At 43.7% G+C, this 21,972-nt stretch overlaps 1 protein-coding gene across 1 annotated transcript; it reads left to right on the top strand.

The window, feature by feature from the left end:
- The first annotated feature begins 15,589 nt into the window (after positions 1–15,589).
- LOC134290893 (uncharacterized) lies at positions 15,590–21,367 on the top strand. The gene has a single exon (XM_062858117.1). The coding sequence runs from the start codon at positions 15,590–15,592 to the stop codon at positions 21,365–21,367; it is 5,778 nt and encodes a 1,925-aa protein (XP_062714101.1).
- Positions 21,368–21,972: the final 605 nt, after the last annotated feature.

The following is a 21,972-nucleotide window of genomic DNA, read 5'->3' as shown; positions in this document are numbered from 1 at the left end:
ATCGCCCATGCATCGAAACGGGCCGCCGATGCCACAATTGAATCGGATTCTCATACGTTGATTTATCCCGACTGTGGTGCACAGTGGTCGAAAGCGGTACTAAACCATATAGGTAAGGGGTTTGCAAATGGGAGTTTACATATAGATCGTTCAGAGGTCTGGATTCGATTCCCGGCCGGCCAAGGATCTTTTCGTGATAGAAATTTCTTTGACTTTCTAGCCCAAAGGATATCTTTCTACTTGTCATATAACATACAAATATCAAATGGTTATTGGCAGAGAAAACTGTTAACCCTCTAATACCCAAATTTTTGATTATCATCTAAATATCATTTTTCGTCATCTAAAATCGATTTAAACACGTTTTGGAAGATGATTCTTTTTAATTCTCGATTTCATGACTTTCAGTTTTTGACTTTTCTAATTTTTATTTTTGAACATCCACAGTGAGCATTAAGACCTAGCCGAGCAAAAAAAAAACCCTCTGCGTATCGAACATATTTGAACCACTGAATTCCACGACAATATTCGCAGTTTTCGCCAAAGGAATCACTGTGCACTGACCGGAAGAGTAACTGGACCAGAAGGATGGAACCGGACAATGCGGGACCAGATCCAATCAAGCGAATCCAGTGCAAAGCAGTCATGAACATGAGCCACTTCTGTGCTACACCAACAACAACAACAACAACGGCAACACCAGAGCGCAACATGATGACGGATGAAACGGGATGGACCGAACACACGGCCCGACTGAGTTGACAAATAAGGCCCCCATGGCGGTCGTCCAGCAACGTGGTGCGTTCCTAATTTATCCCCTATTCAACGGGAGAATAGACTTTGATGCCCCATGCGTCGTCGTCATCGTCATCGTCGTCCAGGGCATCGGTTCGGTAGATTGGTAGTCGTTGAATTGGCACATTGTTCGGCCCCCAATCGGAACCGGAGACCGACAACGACGACGAAACGGCGATGGACGAAACGCAAGTTTGAACATTAAATTGAATGACGGTTCACCTTAATGTGAACCGGCAATGGCTGGGAAATGTAAATTGGTTAAGTGGATTTCGAAATGTGACCCGTTTGGCGCCGTTCTGATAAGCGCAATGCCGTGTGCGTGTTTGCTGTAGATACAAATATTGATTGGATTGTTTGGGCTTGAGAACATGTGTGTTTATTGGGATATGTTTTGGAAAACGAAACAACAACACAAAATAAAGTGCAAATAATGATATGTACATAGAATCTGTTCCATTGAAGGTTGTTTATGGACAACCTAAATTGAAAGATGCCAATAATTCATATTAAAAAATATGTTTCATTAGGAAGCATTCATTAAGTACGTCACGCTAAAATTGGGAACTTCTGACCCCCCCCCCCCCCCCTCCCCCTTCGTACGGGTTTTTCCTATATCTGATACATTGCATGTCACACTTTCACACACCCCCCCCTCCCATGGGACCGTGACGTACTTCATGGATGGCCCCTTACCCTAAATAAGAGAATTCTAAATGATTTCACAGAAATAGAAAAAGCAAAGCAGAGATAACCGTACCAGTGCTGCAATTTTTCGACAGGCCTTTATGATAGCGATATTTTGCTTTTTTCATTTTCTCCGTTTTGGTTTTCCTGTCAAAGTTGCTTTCCGATCAGCAACACGGGAGCGAAATGAAATAGGTACTCACACTCGCACGCAGCGTGCTGAAGGCGAGAGCTGACAGGGCTAAATTTCCGTTCAATTTTCTGTAGTTGAGTGTTTTCACCCGTGCTAACGTATAGGGCACTCACTCTCACAAGGCACCGCTTGAGACGAATGGCCTTTCAGCATGAGTAGTGTGTGGATGATTGGGAATTGATCTTGTTGGGTCGCTCACGAATGGAGCTCTCGGACTCTGTCAGTTCTCACATCGAGGAACTGAAAACGACCGCCGCAGTCATTCATTTTCGGCTGAAAAACAGGCACTGAAACTGATATTTTGCAGGACTGAACCGTACACATCGTAGTTGCTACTCTGTGATTAACCAGAACAATCGAACTTGCACAGAGATCCAATGAATGTGAAAGCTTCTTAACTGCACAATTCGAGAGTTCAACATTTCTAAGTCAATAACGTCGCCGGCCACGCTTTTACGGTTATCGGGAAAGGGAAGGAATGTTAGTTCGACAACCGTTGCTACTAGAAACCGTGGAATCCACGGCATCCTCACAGTTGTCACGGGAAGGAGTATTTGTTAATAGGGTGGGGTAAGGTGTGGACCTAGGAGCCACCTCTGGTAGGTGATAAGATCCACTACTTATAGGTTGGTTGATAATTTGGTCGCAAAAATACACATACGCCAATGGTCATTTAATATCAAACGACTCAGCGCATAAATCGTTTACTTAACCGTAGAAACTGACTGACCCATGAACACTGTTGCGTGATTCTGATATCGGATTCACACTCCTAAATGATTTCACAGAATAAACTGCAAAAAGGATGAAGTAAAAGACTCAGAAATTGTATCACAAATTTCAAAGATAACTTCATTAGTTTTTTTTTCAAGAGTCTTGGCAGATCGTTGTATCAGAAACGAGAAAAGCACCAGGACCTCCTATCCATTCAAAAATGTGTACTTCTGGATAGGGGTCTGTCGTGATTGGTTGAAAATGAGAAGCGTTTTCAACCGAATTCAGCAATACTACCGTTGCTGAATAGTAATAATCGATCGACTGACTAAAGTTTCTTGTTACGATCAATCCGCAGTCATATTCTGAATGCGCTGACTGGTTTCGTGTCGGATCACTTCTACACTCAGCGAAAAAACTAGCGAAATTCATCGAAATACCTTATGAAAATTTGCTAAAACTAATTCTTATGGATGACATAAGAAAACCTTATAAAAATTGATCATGCTTGCTATGACAAATTTCATTAGATAGACTTATGAAAAGAACAAGAAAATCCTAAAATGATGCAGACTGGATTCGATCCATGAACGTCGGGATCGCCGAGCCCGTGTTTTATCCACACGGCTACCGACGCTTGAGAATGCCATGTTGCTAAACATGGATAAAAGCCAAGCGGTGAGACGATTTTACGTTATAGAGTGACCTTATGAAATTCATCCGAGTCATTATGAATTATTTAAAGGCCGTTTCATAAGTTGGGCCTTATGGTAGACTTAAGGTTATTTGGCTGAGTGTACATATTCTCTCTCATTCTCTCACTCTCTTCTCCGATAAGTGACAGTTGATTATTCGATCGGGAATGTCTACACAAACTTCATAACATCAGTGGGTACTAGTTTCTAAGTAAGTAACCAAATCGAGTTGGATTATTGAATTGGTCCTAATCAATAAATGGTATAATGATATGATAGTTTAAAATCAATTATCTTCTTTTTTTATTTATTAAAGTTTGAAATACATTTACATACAATAATATCTATCTCTACAGGGTCGTTGAAATTAGATGATACTGGAGTCATGGGAGAATTGTCTGTTTCGTATTCATTGTTGGTAACACTCCATTCCACTTTGAAATTAAATACCTGTGCACAGATGATGAGTCAGGTTGTGCAACGGTACATATTAGAGTGGGTCATCGTTTATATGGAAAATTGAAAAATTCAATGGTATCCCTTCAGATCAAAGCTTTTTTGATCTCATTTCAGGACCCAAATAAGTGTGCAAAATTTGGCCACGATCGGTTATGTCTACGTTTTGCGCATCGCGTTTGAAGTTTGTATGGGGTTTTACATGGGAAAACACACTTTTTTTGCATTTCTCTCATAACAAGCTCGAATTTTTCTAAAACCGTGTAACCGATAAAGTGAAAACATAGCCTAGGGTGTCCTGAAAAACTTTGTCGAAGACCGCGAAGTGATCTGATGCTTATGAAAAAAATTATAGCGTAGGCATTGCTTGCCGAAACAGCATGATTTTGTTGCTATTGTTATTCCTTTACACGTTAAAACATAAACACCTGCATGCGGTTCGTTGGTTATAACTATTTTTACAAGCATCGAATCGTTTTGCGGTCTTCAACAAAGTTTTTCAGAACATGCTAGGCTATCATTTTACAGTATCGGTTAAAAAGTTTCAGACAAACTTTTTCAACTTATGACAAAAATGCAAAAAAGTAGGTTTTCCCATACAAAATCCAATACAAATTTCAATTGCAATGCGCAAAGTGTAGACGCAACCGATCGTGCTCAAATTTTGCACAGATACTCAGGACCAGAAACGGAACCAAAAAAGCTTTGATTTGAGAAAACGGTTCCGATGACCCACGCTAGTACATATCTTGAGCGGCCAGATTAAAGATGTTATCCCTTTGTAATTAACGTACGTTTGCCTATGGCCTTTAGTGTAAATTGATCCTATGAGGACATTTACTCTGCCGGTAAACAATTCATAATCTTCCCATGAGAATTTCGTGTTTTGATTTATGCAGCCCTGTACTTGTGCTCTCTTAACGATTGACTGGGGGTACATGGTAATACAGGGCGTGCAATTCTAACATCATAATACATCCTTCAGCAGCTGAAACTGTACCGCGCTCTCGCTGTATACGACGAGTGAGGTTTTTTGAAAGTGTTGTACTTTTTACAAAGGCGCGTGTCCTGAAAGGTTGAGAACCAGCATCGCCCAAAAGCACATGAATGTTTAGTTTATAAACCGAAATTCGCTCAGCGTCCTCTATATTAGGAAATTTTCTCACTAGATGGTGTTGTACGATAATTGATTTGTGTCGCCTATCAAAAAGATCCCGGAATTATTATGATAATTTCTCCCAGGACTATTTCCGTGATCTCTCACGGATTTGTTCCGGAATTTCTCCATGAATCCTTTAAGAACTCTCTTCAGGATTTCTTTATTTTTCTGGGATTTCTTAATTGATATTACCGGTTTTCCTCCAGGAATTTCTTCCAAGAGTCATGCAGTGATTCCTTCAAAGATTCTTCCCAGGATTCATTTAGACTTTAGAGATTCCTTCTGTGACTTTCATTTAATGGGTTTCATTTAATGACTGTAACATATTCTGAGTTTCCATCAAGGATTTCTCCAGGGATTCCTCATTGAATTCCTTCGAAGATTTCTCATAGATTTCATTACCGATTCCTTGACTGATTCTTCCTGGATTTTCCTTTAGGGATTTCTCCCAAAATACTGTCAGGAAATCATTCTGAGATTCATATAATGATTTCTCAAGGATTTCATTCTGAATTTTTCAAAGTTTGCTTGATGAAAAGCAGCGTTTTACACGGAATCCCTCCTTCCAAAAACAATCCTTGAACGACCGAAAATTAAAACCAGACACTTTGGTGGTCTCACCGGATTAAAATAGTTTGAAAAAGATCAACTAAGAGTGACAGCGTAAAGCAAAGCAAAGCAAAGATAACCGTACACATCGTAGTTGCTACTCCGTGATTGACCAGAACAATCGAAGTTGCATAGAGATCCAATGAATGGTGCTTGGGAATAGCTACATACTTTCAAAGTGCACAATTCGAGAGTTCAATATGTGAAAGCCAATAACGGCGCCGGCCACGTCCTTACGGCCATCGGGAAAGGGGAGGAATGCACGCTTCTGATTTCGCCTTCAATATTCGCGTCCCCATCTCCCTACCAAGAAAACCGATCGACTCACGGAAATAGTCGCGCGTTTCCCACAGTATTGAAGTTAGAGTATACGGAGAATAAATTTTCAAGCTTAGATAGCTATTTTCGAATTATGTATTTTACTAAGAGTAGTCTCATGTGTTACCTATGATCGACAGCCGTTGAGGTAATTAAGCCAATTATTTTAAATTTGCTCAATGATTGTTGTGAGCTGCAATCACTTTCTTCTACCATTTTTATCGCTCCAATATTAGGCCTTTGTGGAGCGGACCTGGTGTGATGGTTAGAGCACTTGACTATCACGCCGAGGACTTGGGATCGAATCCCACTCCCGACAAACTCGCAAAATGTGAGTTCTTCCTTCGGAAGGAAAGTAAAGCGTGGGTCCCGAGAGGAACTAGCCTAGGGCTAGAAATCTCGTTAATAAAGATAAAAAAAAATTAGGCCTGCACCAGAGCTACAAGATTATTTTGCAAATATTACAGACTTCAGGAGCCCTCATGAAAACGCATTGGCGAAGTTACCTCAACTTCTTCTTGTATGTAAAGAAAAAAAACTCGGAATAACCTAACACAGTTCCATGTCGTCGGATGACCGCAACCACTCCTTAACCCTCAAAGCCCCAGGGCAAACCTTTTTTTTAACCGGCTGATACTCAGGAACTATAAATATAAAAATAAGTGGTTTTCACTATGATCGATGGGAAGAGTTGCACTTCATGCAAAGGTAATTGTCAAACCGGAAGTCCATGCTTGAACCTGATTTTGCACCGGAAATAAGTTTTCCCTGGTTCAATGTTTCGGCGATTCGTCCAAGAATCTGGCATTTAAAAATAATTCTGAACTCTTTGACAACTTGAAATGGAAGACCAACCCGAGCAGAGGGGAATATCAAACTAATAACTATCAAATCTCATTATTTGTTTTTATATCTTGTTTTGTTATTATGAACTCATCAAGGCATTAGTTTTCCATAACATGTTTTGTTTGACAATCTCAATTTGTTATGAGCAAGCTATTGATATACACTCATAAAATCATATTGTAATCATATGTTTTGTTATGGAACAAATTTAGTTATTATCATAGTATTGAGAGTGTGCAAATATTTATATAGCAATAGCACAACAATAACAAGTTTTGAAATTAAAACTGCATCATTCGAGATTTTGTTTACAGCATACCGTGTGTATGATGTAATTAGTTCCTCTTATTGGGACTGAATGAGCTTTTCAGTTAATTATTTTATAAACACTTCGATAATTATGGCCTGTTTTATGTTTTATGTTCCTTTTTTAGTATTTAGTTACGTTTATTCGTAACTTTTGCTTAGAAATTGTGGGCTTCGTGGCCGTGCGGATAGAGGCGTCAGTCATCTTGGCGTTTCGTAAGCCTCGGAGTGTGGGTTCGATTCCCGCCTCCAGTCGGGGAAAACTTTTCGTCAAACGGAAAATTCTCCACTGGGCTACTGGGTGTTATGTGTGTTGTCCGTTGTCATATGTTAGTGCTTGTTCAGTCTGTACAACCTCTGGTTGAAGACGGTGTAGTGTCATTTAAATTCAATATAGTGAGTTTGTAGTTCATCACAAATACTTAGACTCATATTTATTTTTTATTTCGTTTACCCACTCAATCGACTTTTATTATTTTGTAATTGTAGAGCAAATCGCCAAGCACACCTTAAAAACTTGTCAATATTGTTCCACACTCTATGCTTTTGTTATGAGGTGTGCAGCCAATTGGTGAGATTTTAAGGTGTGCAACAGTTGGCGATTTAATATATTTGTAATTGTCATTTTATTACAACGGTAGCCTGCTAGCACAGACAAACAGACGTAATACTAATAATTCCAATCGTACACAAACTTAACGGTCTATTTAGATTTTTTTTATTTGACCAACTGCCCCACCCAAGGCACTCGTATCGTTTTTGTGTGTGAGGTACAGTGAGCAGGGCATGCTTTGTACATCTTGTATTATTCGATATTTTTTCATCTTGTATTGTTCGTTGTGCAATTTTCAATTGATGTTATATCATAACTAGCAATGATTTTCAATGTGATCTAAACGCTTGTTTTGTTATTTATATAAGGCCATATACCATTTGGGCAGGTGTACCTGTTTTGGGCACTTGATGCTATAACTAAGTCAATTTCAAACCAATTGATTTGAATTTTTGTATAGGGTTAGATACTATACGTAACTCATCATGTGCCAATTAGGTATAAAATTGATTTAGTTACTGCGGCAAGTTCTACAAATAGGTACACCTGCCTAAATGGCACAATACCCCAGCATTATTATTTACTTTGTTATAAGTTTGATATCATAACTAATTTCGCTTTCGGATTGTTATCAATAACTTTAAATAGGGGTACTCACTAAACAGATTAAATTGCTGCGTAAGCCATGATTTTCTGCTTATTTGAAATGTTTCATGATTTTGCGAATGAAATAATCGAAGATTGCCTTGGTGGTCGCGACGTTTAATCAGTTTAAGCTGTTAAGTGAATCCCCCTAATATTTGTTATTGAAATATTTCCCAAATTAATTGTTATTATTTTGTTATCGAACTAACAAAACATGTTATCAAATTGGTCTTACAGGAACATTTTTTTGTTATGATTTTTGTTATTTTGCCGCTTATGACAGTCAAGTTTACAACATAATTAGTTATGTTAATAACATGAAAATAACTTATTTCATTACTCAGTTATTTTGTCAAAATAACACATTTTATTATGCTGTTGTTATTCCCTTCTGCTCGGGAATGCAAGAACACAACGCTGAGGTTGTTTTCTAGCATGAGTTGTACTTAGTTGTACTGAGTTGGGCTACACTGCTCGCTAAGATCCATAATCAGTTTGGACCTGAAAAGATTATTTTAGAAGTTTAGTGTCTGTGTAGTATTTGTTCGGTATACCAGAGTCCTTCTTTCAAAAGTATCACTCATGTGATTAACTCCTTCAATTTTTTGCAATACTGTTTGCTACCAAGTGTGCATCCATTTTTATCACTTCACGAGGAAGGACAATGTGCATCTACTCCAAACACGTGTCAGTTTCCACTTTTCCTTCAAACAATGCAACGCGATCGAGGTTTTCATCGAAACTGCCCCAAACACGCGTCATTTTTCACTTTTTCCTTCGAACAATCTGGTACGATGGCGAATGTGAACAGTTGCAAACGAGAAGAATGCAGCATGGGCGAGAATGTTGCAAAACCGTTCGAGGGTGAATGAGGCACGTCATAGACAGGCGCGGAACAGGCAGAACTCAGTCTTCCGGATGAAGAAGCGCCAGCAGGAAGAACGAGACCGCGAAGCGATGGAAGAGCTGTACCGCGCTAAGGGCACACGAAAGCTCTACTAGAAGCTGCACCGCTCGCGTAGAGGCTTTGTGCCACAAGCCGACAAGTGCCGACACAATCGCGGGATTCTTCTCACGAGCGAACGTCAGGTGGTCGAGAGGTGACGAGAGCATTACGATGAGCATCTCAATGGCGACGTTGCAAGCACCGAAGGTGGCGTGATAACAGACCTAGGAGTACGTGCGCAGGACGAAACACTTCCGACCCTGACTTCCAAGAGATTGAGGAGGAGGTTGGTGGGTTGAAAAACAACAAAGCCGCTGGAGCAGATCAACTATCAAGCGTGCTTCTAAAATACGGTGAAGAAGCACTAGTGAGAGCACTACACTGGGTCATTACCAAGATTTGGAAGGAGGAAGTATTACCGGAGGAATGAATGGAAGGTATCGTGTGTGTCATCTACAAAAAGGGCGACAAATTGAATTGCGGGAACTATATCGCGATCACACTACTGAGCGCTGCCTACAAGGTACTCTCTCATATTTTATGCCGCCGCCTATCACCGATTGCAAGAGAGTTCGTGGGGCAATATCAGGCTGGATTCATGGATGAACGCGCTACAACGGACCAGATGTTCGCCATCCGCCAGGTGTTGCAGAAATGCCGCGAATACAACGTGCCCACACATCACTTGTTCATCGATTTCAAATCGGCGTATGATACAATCGATCGAGAACAACTATGGCAGATTAAGCACGAATACGGATTCCCGGATAAATCGATTCGATTGATCAAGGCGATGATGGATCGAGTGATGTTCGTAGTTCGAGTATCAGCCTCGAGTCCTTTCGAATTTTGCAGAGGCTTACAGCAAGGTGATGGTCTTTCTTTTAACATTGATTTAGAGGGTGCAATTAGGAGAGCGGGGATAAACACAAGTGGACTGATTTTCAAGAAGTCCGTTCAGCTACTTGGTTTTGCAAATGATATTGATATTATAGCTCGCAGATATGAGACGATAGCGGAAACGTACACCCGACTAAAGAATGAAGCCAGGCGAATCGGATTAGTCATTATTGCGTCGAAGACAATTTACATGATGGCAAAGGGCTCTAGAGAGCAATTACCGCGCCCGTCACGGTTGCAGAATTCGTGTACTTGGGCTCACTGGTGACAGCCGACAACTACAGTAGCAGAGAAATTCAGAGGCGCATTTTGGCAGGAAATCGAGCTTACTTTGAACCCCGCAGAACTTTAAGATCAAACAAAATTTGCCATCACGCGAAGCCACTATCAACAAAACGCTGATTACATAGACCGATAGTCCTACGTGCAAAGGGCCAACGCGCCCTTGGAGTTTTCGAACGGAAGGTGTTGTGTACCATCTACGGCGAAGCGCAGATGGAAGACGAGACTTGAAGAAGCCGAATGAACCACGAACTGCATCAGCTGCTATCAGCCATCCGACCGGTACAAGAAGACATGGTGTGTGCAGCGAGCTAGGTGGTTCGATCAAGTGAAGGACAATTCGCGGACTCTTCGCAGAGTGCGGGACTGGAGCCGCACAGCAATGGACTGAGTTGAATGGGAATGACTCCTACGTACAGCAGAGGACACTCATGACTTAGTCTGACCGGTAAGGTAAGCAAGTGTATGTCGCATCCCAAGTAACATTTTCAGAGCTCATTAGATTTATTTTTGTTTTATTAGAGTTTTATAATGGCCATAGATAATGCCTTCGGTTGAATTTTATTAAAAACTAGAAGCGTTCCACAAAGCACCAATAACATTATTATAAAACTTATCAACACTGCAACCTATTTAGTTTATAAAAGGTTTTATAACAGTCATCAAAAGTACTATAAAATAATCAATGATAGATTAATCACTGCGTGTTTACCATGCCAGCATATGCACTATGTCATGTTAAGTGGCCAAAACAAGAAGCAATCGTAATCATGGCTTAAATTATTTATTATTTTTAAAATTCTTTGATTCATAATGCATTGTTCTCAAAACTTTATACTGAAAAAATATTCTTTCAACAAAATAAAAGTAATTGTAATTTGTTCACACCTTCCATAATTTGTTTTGGCCAAACTTAGTCGACCATTGTGAAATGCTGTTCATGATCTGTCTGAGCGCCATCTCGTAAAGAGTAGCGAAATCCATCAATGGATTTATTGGCAGCTCAACATGGTGACGTCACGTCCAATCACACTTATTGCGGCAATAATGAAGATACATTGGATTTATTGTCGAACGTGGCCTTTTTACTGCGAAGCAGCTGCTGCCATATTGAAATTCAACACTTTTACTCAGCGTAAAATCGATAGAAATGGCAAAATTTTACATACCTTGACGATGTGACGCATCTTGTGAGAAGTAGAACTGTGCCCGCCACCAGCAAAGTTATTTTTGGGGTCACACATGAAAAAATCAGACACTTCATTTTCACTCTGTATCCACATTATTTCCATAAACTGCACTGTTTACGAGGCGGTTAATTATATGCGCCTATAATTGCTAAATTTGCGGTAAAACTACTCTCGCACATAATTATTTGATGCCACAATCGTCACAAAGTCACATATTACTAAGCAAACCACTTCTACTTTTTGATCAATTTTAATTCCATTATGTTTTACGACCACGGCAATAATTTGTTTACCTTTTCTACCGCGGATGAAAGAGAAACTGGATGTCAAAATTTTTCGAGCAGAAATGAACAACATGATTGTTTTATTGCGAACTTATTGTCGCTCTTAATGTCGATTTGTAAGCCTCTATAAGTGTGGTCCACTTGGTTGGAATGCGTTCTTATAGCGGTTATCAGAAGGTTGTGATGGAATGGTTGGTTTTATTAGCAGTTTTATAAAATTTGTCATGAAAACCGCTTATAGAGCTTCATAAATCTTAAAATGTTACTTGGGATTCGAACAAATCTGCATTGCCACAAAGAGTTAAAAGTCTTAGCATGTAAATGAAACGGGTATCCCCGCCAAAAAACGCAACAGTTTAAAAGTGGAAAACGTGGACGCACGTTCAAAAAAAAGTCACCACCAAATCGCATTACAAAGCCCAACACCGTATCGTATCGATTTCCACCTCCTAAGCAATCCGGCTTTAATTCAACCGGTACGTGATTCGACGCCCCATAATCACAGGGTGCGAAACTCGGTCACATGATGTTCCTGGTGATGTAATCCGAGCGAGCGCCACCCAGCATCCCTGTAACACCCTCCCTCCGGTGTAGTAGGCCGGTGTGGGTGCCGTGGGACCCTCATTAAATTGTTTAAATAATAGAGCAGTGGCGCGCGACCGGGTGAAATGTAAATCAATTATTTGATCAACAGAGACCGGACCGGCCTCGCTGCCGGGCGGATCCAAATGGCCCTCCTCGTGGACACGATTGGATTGTGTGTAAGGGCGGTCGGTTGGTTGGTTGGTGGATGTCAGTGTGTGGCTTAAAATGCAATTTTCATGACACTCGCTCGCACACCTACCTAGGGATTTGGTTCCCTTATTAAGCATGTGGCTCGCATTTTCATCCTACGAAAAACAAAGGATTGAAACGGTGTTTGTTTTGTTTCATATTTTTGTATTTTTTGTTGGAAGTGAGCACGTATGAAAACAAAAATAACGGAATCAATCGGTGCCGTAATCGCTTGTTTTCGAAAAGGATGAATATGGGAGCGTGAGATTACTGATGGCACACATACCCTACCTATTGGCTTAATGAAACATGATGACACCATTTCTCTGCACGGTTCGATTTGCATCTGCCCTTAGGGCTGATGGTGATGCTGGGAGGCGTTGAGGCGGATGGTTTCAACTCGATGCCACTCGGTGGCAGTGCGGTGGTCGGTTCAATGCTCCGATGATCCCGATAAATCTGTCTTTGTTGGAAAGCCGGCACTCCAATGAGCCACTCCGCTCGGTTTCACGTGGTTGATTGAGTTCGCGGTAGTGCAGCAATTTTATGGCTCAATGGACTAGCGGGGACTTTGTCACATATTTTTTCATGGCGGCAATGGGTGTTATTACTGACCCGCAGTCGAACTGATTGTTGTCAATTTCCGGAGTATTTAGAGCAAAACCCGATGTGGACATAGTTAATTCTGTTTAAGCTGGTATCGAGAGAGCTGAATCATTTGACTCTTTGTTATCGATTTTAGTTAATTTGTGTTGAATCCTTGATATGGCTGAGTACCCATCTGGGTTAAACATGGAACACCGACAATGAAGCGAGTACCGGTAAAGGATCCGCCGCATACGCTTGGCTAGAGTTACCACATGCGGAGCTCGGAACAAAGTTTATGCATCTCTATACGTCCAACAGGATTGTTTCGTTTGCCGTACGGTACGGTATGGAAACCGACGAACCGCAGATTTATGTCTTCACCTCTGGTGCTGACTGATAGAGCAAGGTGCCGGCTGCAGAACTGAACCGCTCTCGGTTTCATTTGTTCTGTTCGCAGAACTTCCGCAGCATCGAGCACTGGTGTAGGCAGGGTTTGATGAACTATTGTAGTGACCAGATGGCCTGCCTGGCTTGGCAAACTGGTACGCTTCCTTAAAAAGTTCCTAGAAAATATTTCAACAGAACGGTGATATAATTATCTGAGAATCTGATTTTCTATCCTAATCAGAGAAAAATGTCGAGAATTTCATTAGGAGAATGGTTCCACCGGGCTGTACAATAGTGAGTCCACAAACAGCGTCCAACATAGCTCTAGCCTTGCCGACAGGGCAGCAGGAACAGGAGTCCAGGGGCATGACGAACCCCCCTTCTGCGAGTCAGGTGGGGACTTAAGATTCTTTCCTGGGTGAACCATATCCATACACCAGTGTGGACTTACCACCTTTAGCATTGGGAGGTGACAGAGCTCCGGATACACGGTTAGCTTAAGCAGAGTAAGCCTAGGCGTGATGGGGGCTGAGCAGTGGGCCCTGTTGGGCCTCTTCAGAATTTCCACACATCCGGAAGCAACTCTGTAAAGGCTGGGTCATTCGTATTGAGATTAGCCTCTGCCCAGCAACTCCTATCCCTACCTCCACGTGGTACCGGCCAGACTGCGAGCAACCTAAAGGAAGATCGAATAAACAACCCCGGTGGGATCTTTGGTCGTAGGCTGATTAAGGGTATGCGGTATACCGAAAAGTTTCGCCAAATGCACCTCGAAACGAAATTCCGCGGAATTCCACGGAATTCAACCAGGCGAAATTTATGATTTTGAATTTCGTTTCGTTTCGACAAATTCTAAAAATTTCGCCTTCAAAAAATATATTTTGACGAAATTTAACGGAATTCCGCGGAATGTCAAATAAATTTCGAAAACAAGTTCATTGTGCAAATGCCTTTTTTGAAAGAGTTTAATTTTTAGTGGAACTCTTGAAAGGGATTTACCATTACATCTGTATGACCAAGGCTTGATGTACGGGTGGGATGGAGGTGGCCGGGGGTGGTTATTCGGGCTCCGGGCCGCCACATTTTAGGCCCCCCTACAAAGACCTTTTTTGATTATTACACATCAACTTTATGTTTCATATTGCTCAAATACTGTTTGAAAACAAAGAAATTTTTGTATGCTCATCACCAAGGGACCTTCGCATCCGCTCGGGCCTCGAACAATCCTTGACCCGGGCCTGTGTATGATGAAACGCTATTCACGGTTAAGCTCTTATTCCTTCCGTTAATAAGAAATCCCGTAGAATTTTCTGGCTAATTATACGATTCATAAAGCTATAACCCTAGGCTAGTCCCGAATCAAATGACCTGAAGGTAGAACACACTTTTTTAAATTTTTTGGGAGTGGTTTTTTGATCCCAGGTCCTCGGTGAGAAGGGCATGCACATCAACCATAACATCAGGTCCGCTTAACATGTAGAATCTTGAGTCCAGTTTTATCTGGTAGAATTGTTGGCCTAATATCTAGAGATGATTGTATTTATATCTTTTGTTACGGATTGCGTCCGATAGGCCCTTTGGATCGGGTCTACACTGAGGCGGCGCGTACGATAGACGACGCGCTGCGGTGAAATGTCATCGTTGACACGTCGTTGGCAGATGCCTCAAGGATGACATCAGCAAAATAGAAGAGAATAATAAACAACTTTGTGCGAGTGAATAGCTAACGATTAAGCTAAATTATTTAAGTCGAATTATCCTGTTTTTCTTATTCTATTAATATTTGATTACCGCGCCAATGAATTCGTTATTCTAAGCTTAACATACTAAAAGGTTTGTAGATCTCAAATTTCAAGCGTTTAAGTAAATATCATGCAATTAAAACTACCCTAGAACATGCACATATGTATAATGAACTATTACTAAAATTACAGCTTAAAATTATTATTACAACTACAAGCGATCAGAAATCTTAAATTGTAACCTAACTAGTACGGATATGTAAGTAAGGAATGTTGTATTGTTGTGAAATATCTAACTGAAACCTTCAACTTGTAGATTACGTAACCTCATATACGGCAGCAGGAATTCTTATTGGATTTCGCATAGTGAGGAAACTAATTTGTAAGTAACTCTAAAATTTATGAATGAATTCGCTTTGCATAATAAACAATCTTTTCCAGTCGAGTTTTGCGGAAAATCCCGAACTGCGAAACAGTTTTTATTACACTCGAAAATTATCCAAGAAGATTCCACGCAGTTATGAGCAGTTCAGGTAAGCATCCTACCGGTTGCTGTAAGGCGTGTAACCGCCCGAACAACGCCGAAGTTATGATCGCTTGTGATATTTGTGGAAGCCGTTTCCACCACACTTGTGCGGGAGTGCAATCGTCGACGTTACTCAAGCCTTGGAGTTGTGGCTATTGCTCTAGCCGAGGCGACGGCACCAGCAGCTCAGCGATATCCGTCAGCTCTTCTAGTTCTAGTGCCCGATTACGTTTGAGGCAACTGGAAGAGTCGAAAGCACTCGACGACCGCCTTTCACTCCAGCAGGCTGAGCGAGAACGGGCCTTTCTAGCTGAAAAACACCAACTAGAGTCGGAAATCCAGGCAGAAAGACAGTTGAGGGGAAGTACATCAAGCTTTAGGAGCAGGCACAGTCGTCATAGCTACAAGAGTGAGATTCGAACGTGGATCAACCAGTCAACAGACACTCCAGGGAAGGCTGAGGGCCAACAAGCCGGTGCATCAACATCAACCCCGCTTGCATCCACAGAAAACGTAGCGTTAGCGGTACCGGTCCAGCGAGTTGTCCCGCCAAGTCAGTCGACCATTCTCCCGGATCATTCGACGGCAGTTCAAGAGATTGTCAGTCACCGTTCACTCTCCGAAGCAAACATCATCCAAGCCCCGGGCATTCATCCTCCGAACGCCCAAGGTCAAGCAAGCATTGTGGCTGTAGTTTCGGTAGCTGGCTGCGATCCATTAGGAACAGCAACATTGACCAATGCTGTTACCACCCCTCCGTTCGCGCAGTTGATCTCAGCTCCGAATCACGACGTCTTCCAGCAAGACCAGCAGAAACCATCTCCGCCATATCCGATCAGACGACAGCATCCACCGACGAATCAGTCAGGTCCAAAGGAACCAGCGTTGTCAGATGCGGAACCATTGGTGGGACGTCAGGTTCCTGCCCAAGCCTATGCTGAAGGAGAAGTTCATGCGGGAGCAATAGGTCCGCAGCAACAGAAGGTGCCCCAGCAAGTCCAACAGCCTAATCAACCTTTACGCCCCAATACCGGTTACTACGTTCCGCCAGCCATGAACCTGAATACTCCAGCACATCCAGCTGCATCGTTTCCCGTACAGTGGCCACCAAATGCTAATGTGGGTTTCGTGGGTAATCGATACCCAACTGTCAGCCAGCATCCCGTGCCACCAGCCAGCGCGTGTTATCCCACAAGTTTCTATCAGCCACCATACAATGCTGGTCAGCCCACAGGTCCAATACCGACTTGGGGACCACTGAATGCAGCACATCAGCGGTCGAATACGGTGCAGGAAGCCACAATAAGAACCAACACGACGCAAGTTCAGCGGGAGCCTGGACATAACACTCAGCAGTCCTTCGCAGGCCAAGCTCCGAGCTTCTACCCTGCGCCAACTGCTGAAGGAGTTTTGAGTGCACAACATTTAGCCGCCCGTCAAGTTGTATCCCGCGATCTTCCCAGATTTTCTGGTGATCCCCTTGAGTGGCCAATGTTCATTAGCGCATATGAGTCCACGACAGCCATGTGTGGGATTCAGCCGGACGAGAACCTGGCCAGGCTTCAGAAATGCTTGGTAGGAGGCGCCAGGGAGAAAGTTCTCAGCATCCTAACGTTGCCGGCTGCGCTACCCGAGATTATTGAGACACTGCGGGAAGAATGCGGACGACCAGAACAGCTGGTTCATTGCCTCCTGGTAAAGATTCGACACGCTCCTGCTCCGAACGTTAACAAACTTGACACGTTAATTAACGTCGGCAGGGAGATCAGGAACTTGGTAACCTATATCGAGGCTGCAAATTTGCAGGATCATTTGTCGAATCCGATGCTATTGTCAGAACTTGTAGGGAAGTTGCCCCCAAGTCTTCGGCTTGATTGGGGGCTTCATACGCAGAAGGTCCCCCAAGTGACGCTAAAAGCTTTTAGCGATTACGTCACGTCAATTAAGGCTGCTGCGTGCAAGGTTTCATTGCCAAATGAAAGCAGTCAGGAGGAAAGCCGTCGTGGAAAAAAGGAGAAAGGTGGTTTCGTCAATGCACACTCCATCGATGAGAAGCGTGTGACCGAGTGCAGTACGAGAAACACGAATAACACATCGTCTTCTAAGAAGGAGTTTCTGCCTAGGTCCGAAACCTTCAAACCCAAGCCATGCCCTGTTTGCAACCGGAACGATCACAAGCTTCGAGAATGTGAAAAGTTTATCGGCTTCAATGTGGATCAGCGAAAGCGTCTTGTCGGTGAAATGAAGCTGTGCCAACGTTGCTTAGGGAGCCACGGCAAATGGCCATGCAGAATGAAGCAGTCATGCGAGGTCGACGGCTGTGCAGAAACGCATCATAAACTTCTGCATCCCTCGAAACCGAAAACCAACAGCAGCGTCCAACCAGCAGGTTCTTCTGGTGTTATTTACGCCCACTGTTCACGGCAAGCCGGCGTACTATTCAAGGTACTTCCCGTCATTCTCTCTAGTAACGGGAAATCCGTCTTGACCTTCGCTTTTCTGGATGACGGATCCAACCTCACGCTGATGGAAGAGGAAATTGCCGATGAGCTTGGATTGCAGGGTAACGTAAGTTCATTATGCATCCAATGGACCGGTAGCGTAACAAGGAAAGAACCGACCTCACGACAAGTTGAGCTGCGCATTTCGGGCGTCCATGGTGGACCGGAGTATACCATGTCCGAAGTCCAAACCGTGCCTCACTTGGATCTGCCTCAACAAAGCCTGGACTATGAGAAACTCTCCAAGGAATTCCCACACTTAAGGGGACTTCCAGTACGAAGCTTTTCGAATGCGGTGCCCAAGGTTCTTATTGGACTAGATAACGCGGCGTTGAAGCTGACACTGGACAAACGCGAGAGACGTAGCAGGGAACCAATAGCTGCCAAAACGAGACTTGGGTGGACGATTTTCGGAGGAGCACAAGGAGGACAACAACGGGCTGATCGTGTCATGCTACACGTATGCAATTGTAATGAAGACGAGACTCTTCACAATCTCGTCAACGACTACTTTTCGGTAGAAACCATTGGTGTTAACCCTACGATGCCTTTAGAGTCACCTGAAGATCAGCGAGCAAGGCAGATCTTGGCCCAAACTACTCGCCGCACTGACTCAGGAAGATTCGAATGCGGCCTGTTATGGAAAAGCGACGACTTCGAACTCCCTGATAGCTACAAAATGGCGGAACGACGGATGGTTTGTTTGGAGAAGAAGCTCGGAAAAGACCCAGCTCTGAAAATGAAAGTGTTAGAGCAGATTGACGAGTATCTGGATCGCGGATACGCCCACAAGGCTACTGAGGACGAGCTACGAGATTCCGACCAACGTCGGGTATGGTATCTTCCCATTGGCATCGTCCAGAATCCCCGGAAACCCGGGAAAGTACGAATTGTATGGGACGCGGCGGCACGCATCGGAAATACATCGCTCAATTCAATGCTGCTCACTGGACCAGACCTTTTGACTCCACTTCTGAAGGTCATGTACGGATTCCGGCAACGACAATATGCTGCAGTTGGCGACGTACGACAAATGTTTCACCAGCTGTTGGTTAGACAGGAAGACAGGCAGGCTCAACGTTTTCTATTCCGGACAGATCCGGAACAAGCACCGACAATCTACGTAATGGACGTCGTAGTTTTCGGAACATCGTGTTCTCCGTGTCTTGCTCAACATGTGAAGAATACAAACGCTGAGGAGTACAAGGACCTGTATCCAGATGCGGCCTCGGCAATCATCAACAAAACCTACGTCGACAATTTCCTGGATAGCAGAGACAGTATCGAAGAGATGGTCCGTATAGTCAACGAGGTGCGCTGGATTTTCGACCAGGCTGGATTCGAACTTCGAAACTGGCAGTCCAATTCCGAGGACGTTCTTCGACGGGTCGGGGCCGACATCAACGAAACTGCGAAATCCTTCTCGGTGGAAAAATCTACGGTTGCCGAACGAGTCCTGGGAATGAGATGGGACCCCAAGGACGATTTATTCGTGTTCGATACACAATTTCGTGAAGATCCTCTACCGTTGCTGACAGGAGTCATCGTTCCTACTAAACGACAAGTTCTTCGCGTGGTTATGAGCCATTTTGATCCTCTGGGCATCGTAGCTACCTACACTGTGCACGGAAAAATCCTTATCCAGGACGTGTGGAGATCTCGCGTATCGTGGGATGATCCAATAACGGCGGAAGACTTCGAAAGCTGGCAGCGCTGGGTGAAACTAGTTCCAAACCTGACGCAGGTTGAAATTCCGCGATGCTACTTCCCGAACTATGACCCGGCCAGTTACGATTCTATTGAAATCCACGTTTTCGTCGACGCTAGCCTGAAAGCGTACTGCGCCGCAGCGTATTTTAGGATCATCGACAATGGCTCGCCACGTTGTGCCCTAGTAGCAGCAAAGACGAAAGTGACACCATTACAACCGCAATCAATTCCAAGAAATGAACTGAGTGCCGGAGTAATCGGAGTGCGACTGCTTAAAAGTGTTCTGGAGAATCACTCAATACCTGTCAAGAAACGGTACATGTGGACGGATGCAACGACCGTTCTGGCTTGGTTGAGAGAAGACCCAGGAAATTATCGGCAATTTGTAGCTTTTAGAGTTGCCGAAATTCAGACAGAGACACGCGTGGAGGAGTGGCACTACGTACCATCGAGTTTGAACGTTGCGGACAAGGGTACAAAGTGGGGAAGTGGACCCTGCTTCGATCCAGCCAGTCAGTGGTTCACGGGACCTGAATTCTTGTATCGCGCAGAAAGTGAGTGGCCACGTCAACCAGCGAAGTTTGCGGAGCCACAGGAAGAAGTCAGAGTGGTCAATCACCACGCAGCAGTTTGCGACTTCGTCGTAGACTTGACGAAGTTTTCCAGTTGGGGAGATCTGCTCAAGAACATCGGCTACTTGTATCATTTCGTTCATCGTTGTCGATCATCACCAAGAGTGATGACCAAGAGCAGAGTTTCAGTCTTGGAGCAGAAAGATTATGCGGCGGCTGAAAGAAGTGTTTGGCGAGTTATCCAAAGTGTGGAGTATACCGGTGAAATCGCAACTCTCCTCAAGAATTCCGAGCTTCCCAGCGACCAACAGATGCCGTTGGAGAGAAACAGTCTGCTCAAAAAGCTGTCCCCATTTTTGGACGACGAAGGTGTGCTGAGGATGCGTAGCCGTATTAATGATGCTGCCATCTACTATTCCTACGACTTTCAAAACCCAGTGATCGTTCCAAGGAGAAATCACGTCACCGAACTGCTGATCTACAAGTATCATCAACGCTATGGACACGCTAACGTCGATACCGTCGTCAACGAGTTGCGGCAACGCTATTACATAGCCAGAGTTCGTTCCGTAGTGAAAAACGTAGTAAAGCAGTGTATGTGGTGCAAGGTTTATCGAGCGAAGCCGGCCGAACCAAGAATGGCGGATCTACCACATCCCAGATTGAAGCCTTACGTTCGTCCGTTCACATTTACTGGCCTGGACTACTTTGGGCCGTTGATAGTGAAGCATCGTCGGAGTAACGAGAAGCGGTGGGTAGCACTATTTACGTGTTTGACCGTGCGGGCTGTACACGTGGAAGTAGTGCATTCGCTATCAGCAGAAGCCTGTAAAATGGCGATTCGCCGTTTTATTTCCCGAAGAGGTGCTCCGCAGAAAATTTTCAGCGACAATGGCACTAACTTTCGAGGAGCCGACCGCGAACTTGTCAATGAAACAAGAGCCATCAATCGGGAGCTTGCGGCTATATTCACCAACGAAGAAATCTAATGGGTTTTGAACCCTCCATCCGCTCCCCACATGGGTGGTGTGTGGGAGCGAAAGGTTCGCTCAATGAAAGAAGCGTTCAAATCATTGCACCACAGACAACATCTGAACGATGAGGAGCTTATGACCTTCTTAGCCGAGGCTGAAATGATGGTGAACTCCCATCCTCTAACATTTGTACCGTTGGAGGATTCGACAGAAGAAGCAGTTACCCCGAACAATTTCCTGTTGATGAGTTCGAGTGGGGCCAACACGTCATCGAGGATACCTGTTGATGAAGAGGTGCCTCTACGGCTAAATTGGAAGTTGATGCAACAGCTGTTAAATCAATTTTGGAAGCGTTGGATCCAAGGATATCTTCCGACAATTGCTCGTCGGACCAAGTGGTTCAGCGATGTCCGCCCACTTCAAGTAGACGACCCGGTAGTCATCGTAGATGAAACTGTCCGAAATGGGTGGTTACGAGGCCGAGTTGTGAAGATCTACCCGGCAAAGGATGGTCAAGTGAGGAAAGTCGATGTCCAGACGTCTTCAGGAGTGTTCCATAGACCAGCGATCAAAGTGGCATTGCTGGATATTCTACAGGGTAGTAAGGCCATTCAAGGGTA

Source organism: Aedes albopictus, chromosome 3 (assembly GCF_035046485.1).
Source record: "Aedes albopictus strain Foshan chromosome 3, AalbF5, whole genome shotgun sequence".
Lineage (NCBI taxonomy): Eukaryota > Metazoa > Arthropoda > Insecta > Diptera > Culicidae > Aedes > Aedes albopictus.
Note: the sequence above shows the minus strand (reverse complement) of the source record. Positions and strands in the feature narration are given on the sequence as shown.